We start from the raw sequence: 6,000 nt of genomic DNA, 5'->3' as shown, positions 1-6,000 counted from the left end.
TCCACTTGGTTCCAGGAGTAGCCGATCTTTCTGTGGAAATAAGTTATTCAATTCCTTTCATTCATTCATTCGTTCATTCATTTCCAGTCAATGAAATATGGCCAAATGTATGAATCCATAGTTTAATATTTGACACCTTTTCTCACAGTACACACTGATAATACTACATGTATATGCAGAGCTGTGTGTGGTGAGCCAGGGGATGAGTCAGTGGGTTTTGCACAGACAGACAGACAGGAGGCAGGCTTTACAAGATTGATTTATTAACTAGAATACAGGTCCACGTAAGGCCTTGCTGTATACACCATTCCTATTGAGACAAATTACCATACTCTTAGCAAATAATGACAGCATTTTTTTGTGTTGACAGATTTTTTTTAGTTTACTTCCATTTTATCTTTTATACAGGTTAACTTTTTCCCCATTATTTCATTGTTTTTTTAATCTTCTTGTCTTAAATACTGAAGAGTGGTCGAGCCACCTCCCTTGCCTGGGCAAATATCATGCACTATACCGGGCTGGTCTCTTCACCATTCACAAAATTGTTTAAAAAAAAACAAAAAAACATTGTTTTTTTTTATTATTAAAAAGAAAAACAATTCTATCACCATTGACTACAGGGCAAAGTGTTAGACCCCCTAACATACAAATAAACAACCATTTGAATATAGTTTGCTTGTTTCTCATTTTAACTTAACAGACCATCTCTCACCATTGTTGCAAAGAATAAAGAAAAAGAAAAGCCACAAGATCGCAGAACCAAAGTCACATTTTTAATACCATAGTTTTTTCCTCTCCACGTGTCGCTTTGCTTCCTCTCTCCCCCACCTTTTGTGTTTTTTTGTTGTTGCACAGTCTTTGGCTGCCTCACAGTCTGTTCAGTATTAACACATTGATATACACAGGGAATGCCACTGGCCGGCATTCAAAAGTACCAGAGTTTGCACCCCCCCAAATCATGATCCCATTCACCTCTCTCTCTCTGACTCACTCTCCATCTGTGAAAAGTAAACCTATAGGTAACTAAGAGGATAACTGTGGTCAGGTCCAGTTTACATTATGTGGGGTCATGACCGTGAGGATAAATACATTCTCCACTATAAGTGACATGGTCTTTCTTAAGTGTCGAGTTTACACTGATGTCTGGCTACTGTTGACAGCTCAAATGGCATCAGTCCTTAACACAGACAAACAAACGTCATATAGGTAGTGTATGATAGGTCATTGGGTCGGCGTCAGGGTATAACTCCAGTGATTGGAAGGGAGGCCTGTCAGTCAAGACAAATGGGAACTGGAGAGAGGTGGAGACAAGCATGAGTGTGTAAAGCGGAGGGTCAAAATGAAACAAATTACATGACCTTGGATTCACTCTAACACACACACACACATACTCTAGCGATCAAACAGGTTTCTATGACAACCACAGACAGAACCATTGGAATTCCGCAGTCATCAACACAGATGAATAGATGGTCTGTTCTGCTCCATCCCGGAGCGCCTCTCTGGACTAGGGAACGGTGCCGTTTCAAAAGAGGGCAGGGGTACCAAGTGGTGCCAACCAGGAAGTGGGACACCAATAAACACAGGATGGCATTGAGGGACTATCAACACCACTGGCTGCGTTTCAATACTCTGAACGAGCTTCCTCATCTCCTTTCCTTTGTGTCCTTCCTGCTCATAGTCAGCTGAATGGATCTGAACCGCTATCCTGAGCCAGCCTCGGTACAAAAACACATGACTACACATCACCACATACCGCCAACTAGCAGAGCCCAGATGGACACTGGACTAGTCACTGGACTGTCTGCAACATGGACAGCTGACATGAAATGTCATCATACGCTCCTTCAACACCACACTCTGGAGAGTATATACATCTGTAGCAAAGTGCTGGCACCCTAGCAACACAACAGATATGAGCCTCATCCACAGGCTAATCTCAATGCAGTTTATATGGCTTTCATAGTATAGACTCTCCATTTACGTTATATAGAATTCCTAATGGGCTCAATATGTCCCATTTGACTTGATATTCAATAGGTACATATGGGGGATTACGCATGTAGAAAGATCTAATATTACACCCGGGGGGGGGGGTGTTCCGCCCATGCAGTGGTGGGTGAGGTCATAGCTGCAGTAACTATGCTGTCCACCAGATGGCAATGGTGTGTTCTCAGTGAGGTGGCTAAAAGGACTTCACAACGCATTAGACGTGGTGAGAAAGTGTTGGCGCACTTTGCACTAAAGAGGATCCCAAAAGTGCTCTGCAGTCTCTCAATCTCAATAAACTTCAGAGATCTCTACACTAATGATTCTCCCGCTCTCTACCATATTAGAAGCATGTGCACACATGTACGCAGACACACACACACACAAAGGTCATGCCCCCCATGTCTCTCCAAGCTTCCAAACCCTTCATTGGTAACAGGAGGAAGTATGAATTCCCTGCCATCATTTCCCAATGCCTCCTGGGATCCTTATGGGAATCGTTATCGTTGTTTCTCTTGGCATTCCGTGTCTAATTGTCTAAATGCTTTTCAGAGTCCGTAAAGTGCATCCCTGAATCCCACCCCTTCCAAATCCCAATCCATATCCCAGTCCTTCCTACCTCTCCCTGACAGTTATTCCCACCCTTCACAGAAAGCACATGGGCCAATAAGAAGTAAGCATTGATATCTGACAGGAGGGACTTGCTGTGTGAGAGTGCATTCTGATTGGTCAGTCATCAACGGAACACTCCAAAACTGATCCACAGTTTGAAAATCAAAAAATGGAAGCATAGGGGGGGGGGACTAAAGAGGAAAGGTGGAACAACAAACATCAGGAAGAAACAGGGGGGGGTAAAAGATATCCTCTTTAATCAACAGAAAAACAACAGTCTTCTAGCGTTGCCTGGAGGCTCGGGGGCATGTGTCAGATGAGAGAGAGCGGAACGGAAGGAGCTCTCCCAAGATGCCGAGGGTGTGAGACCACCCAAAGTTCCGTGCTCTAGCCTCCCTGCAGATCCAGTTAGTTGAGACTTTTGTTCTTGGCATTATCTCTGGCTGTAGCAGACACTGAAGCGAAGGGGGTGGGGGGTTTAGGAATGAGTCTATTGAAGTGGAAGCTGGTCCATGGGGGAGAGGTGAAGCTTGCCTCTAGTCCATTTCCTGGTAACAGTGGTCAAATAAACATAGAGAAGCTACTGGTCAGGTCCTCCCTCCACCTGGACCCAGGATCAACCTGGGAGGACAGGGCAGTCGCTGGCAAACCACAGCCGCATCGCAGTGAGGGCGAGGAAAGTGGGACACTGGGCAGTGGTTTTAGAGTCCAGCTAGGAGGTCCATATAGTTCAATGTCCTCCCACACTTCCCCCACAGATATCCTGCCTGGCTACAGTCAGCAGTTCTGAGGTCCCTTATGGTTGGGGAGGGACATAAACATGTGGTGTTTGTGTGTGTTGGATGGGGAAATGGGAGGTACTCTCTAAGGCAGTGGAGAAGGGGGCAGAAGAAATGGTAGCGGGAGAAGAGTCAATAGACTACAGTGGTACGGGAAGACACATGTTGTACTAGTGGCTCAAAAGTTTCTCTTTCCCACCCCTTCGTGCGTAGTGTGTGTGTGCGTATATCTTTAAAATGCAAATGGGGGTTGATAACCCCCTCTCCCAACAGTTTTCCCCTATATGTACTGCATCTCACTCACCCCCTCATCTTCTCGTTCGCTTTCCCTCTCTCAAGCCCACTCTCCTCTCATTCCCTCCATACTTCTCACCACCCCTTCAAAATCTCGTCCACTTACAATCTTCTCTCACCGCTCCCTCATACCTCTGAATCTCAAACTCTTTCCATCTCGCTCTCAAATCTCTCTTTCCTTCCATCACTGGTTCACAGCATGTGTTGTTCCGTGGGGGGTGATGGGGGTGCAGGGGGCAGTAGGGCCTGGATGGGGGACTGGGGGTGTGGGGCGGGAATGCTGGATCTGGGTATGGGGCGGCCCGTAGTGTGGGATGACGGGCGGCGTGGCGGGCATAACGTAAGGGGCCGGGGCCGGTGTGAGGGAGGGAGAGTTGTACGCCAAGGAGGAGTAGGCCGAGGTTCCCCCGTGGGAGGAGAGGGTGGCTGTGGGGGAGGCGTGCCCGCCAGGGGTGTCAGACAGGGGCTGGTTGTAGAAGAAGAAAGCACACTGGTGGATGAAGGACTCGATGATTGTCTGGTAGGTTCGTGTGGCCGTCAGGGCGTCCATGGTGGTGAAGTCGGGCCGCATCAGAGTGGGCCAGAAACAGATGGACAGGTTCTCACTGGTCATCAGGTTCAAACGGTTATTCTGACTCACCCTGAGAAAGGGAGGGAGGGTTAAGGGAGAGACAGAGAGAAAACAATGTAAGTTGTTCAAGAAATCCTAAAGTAACAATCTAGAAATCTAAACTCCCCAGTGTTTGTGCTATGACTCAACTGACTGAATATAAAGCAGACTCAATAGAGCCAGGGGTGTAACTGACAGGGTGGAAGGTCAAAGGTTGCGGGGTGGACGACTGTTACTGTGGTCAGCATGACTGTCACCGCCCCGTCACTGAGCCACTCACTTGTTCAAGTGATTGATGACGTATTTGAAGACGTCATAGTTCTCCCTGGGGAAGCGGCGCAGGATGTCCTTCATGGCGTGAACTCGCTGATCCCGATCGTTGATCTCTGATCGGGGCGAAAGGAGACAGGAGAGGTTAGAGAGAAAGAACGAAAGCGCACACATGTGCAGGGGCGGGGGAAGCATGGCACACACTGAGACAAACTGAAATCACAGCTGAGAGCCAGAGATGACTCAACAATGCATAGCAGTGATCACACACACAGAGTTCTATACCTGCACATGAACACACACACAGGTCCTCTGGGTTGTACTGAGCCCAATGATAGGAGTGAGTCAGACAAGCTGATATCAGCACTCCCAACACAGCCAGTCTTATGTCTCCATGTGAGCGAGGCAGATGGAGCCACACACACACACACACACCATTTCACATGTTATCCAGCTCCTTCTTCAAACCATGTGTTCACTTCTTCTGCAGTCTACAGGGTCATAGGCAGAGTTCTGCAATCCATCCTGGAAGCATTTATTTTCTAACTAGTCTTTAAACGGTGTGTGTAGAGTCTCTCTCCTGCTGCAGGCTGCAGGGTTTCATCAGGGTTTTGTCACGGCTCAAGGGCCTCGCACACACACACACACACACTCACTCACTGAATGATGACCGCCCTCCGGAGTAGAGGTAAATCTCTGGGCCGCGACGCTACACCTTAAATCTCCACGACAACAGATTACAAAACGCAATGGGAGTGAAAGAACAGAAAGGAAAGAAGTGTACTTGATATTCTAACATTCTGTATGACTTTTGTTTGTCTTGCTTCACAGCAAATTTGTGCATCTTCCATTGGAGGAAGAGGAGGGGGAGGACCATACTAACTATATTGCACCATGGTGTAGCTGGAGGACAGGTAGCTTCCGTCCTCATTTTTTTCACACCTTTATTTAACCAGGTAGGCCAGTTGAGAACAAGTTCTCATTTACAACTGCGACCTGGCCAAGATAAAGCAAAGCAGTGTGACAAAAACAACAAGAGTTACACGTGATAAACAAACGTACAGTCAATAACACAATAGAAAAATCTGTATACAGTGTGTGCAAATGAAGTAAGGAGGTAAGGCAATAAATAGGCCAATAGTGGCAAAGTAATAACAATTTAGCAATTCACACGAGTGATATTTGTGCAGATGATGATGTGCAAGTATAAATACTGGTGTGCAAAATAGCAGAAAAAATAAAGAAATATGGGGATGAGGTAGGCAGTTGGTTGGATGGGATATTTACAAATGGTCTGTGTACAGCTGCAGCGATCGGTAAACTGCTCTGACAGCTGACGCTTAAAGTTAGTGAGGGAGATATGTCTCCAACTTCAGTGTTTTTTGCAATTTGTTCCAGTCACTGGCAGCAGAGAACTGGAAGGAAAGGCAGCCAAAGGAGGTGTTG

The 6,000-nt window shown here is 46.7% G+C and overlaps 1 protein-coding gene across 1 annotated transcript in view; it reads right to left on the bottom strand.

Annotated features, from left to right (window-relative positions):
• Window positions 1-246: 246 nt before the first annotated feature.
• The window catches only part of LOC115141448 (rho GTPase-activating protein 35-like), a 94,916-nt gene continuing 89,162 nt past the window's right edge, over window positions 247-6,000 (bottom strand). Inside the window, 3 exon segments of the mRNA XM_029680328.2 lie at window positions 247-3,953; window positions 3,955-4,315; window positions 4,565-4,670. Of these exon segments, the coding sequence (XP_029536188.2) occupies window positions 3,867-3,953; window positions 3,955-4,315; window positions 4,565-4,670 (554 nt within the window). The 3' untranslated portion in view covers window positions 247-3,866.

Source organism: Oncorhynchus nerka, linkage group LG14, assembly GCF_034236695.1.
Source record: "Oncorhynchus nerka isolate Pitt River linkage group LG14, Oner_Uvic_2.0, whole genome shotgun sequence".
Lineage (NCBI taxonomy): Eukaryota > Metazoa > Chordata > Actinopteri > Salmoniformes > Salmonidae > Oncorhynchus > Oncorhynchus nerka.
Note: the sequence above shows the minus strand (reverse complement) of the source record. Positions and strands in the feature narration are given on the sequence as shown.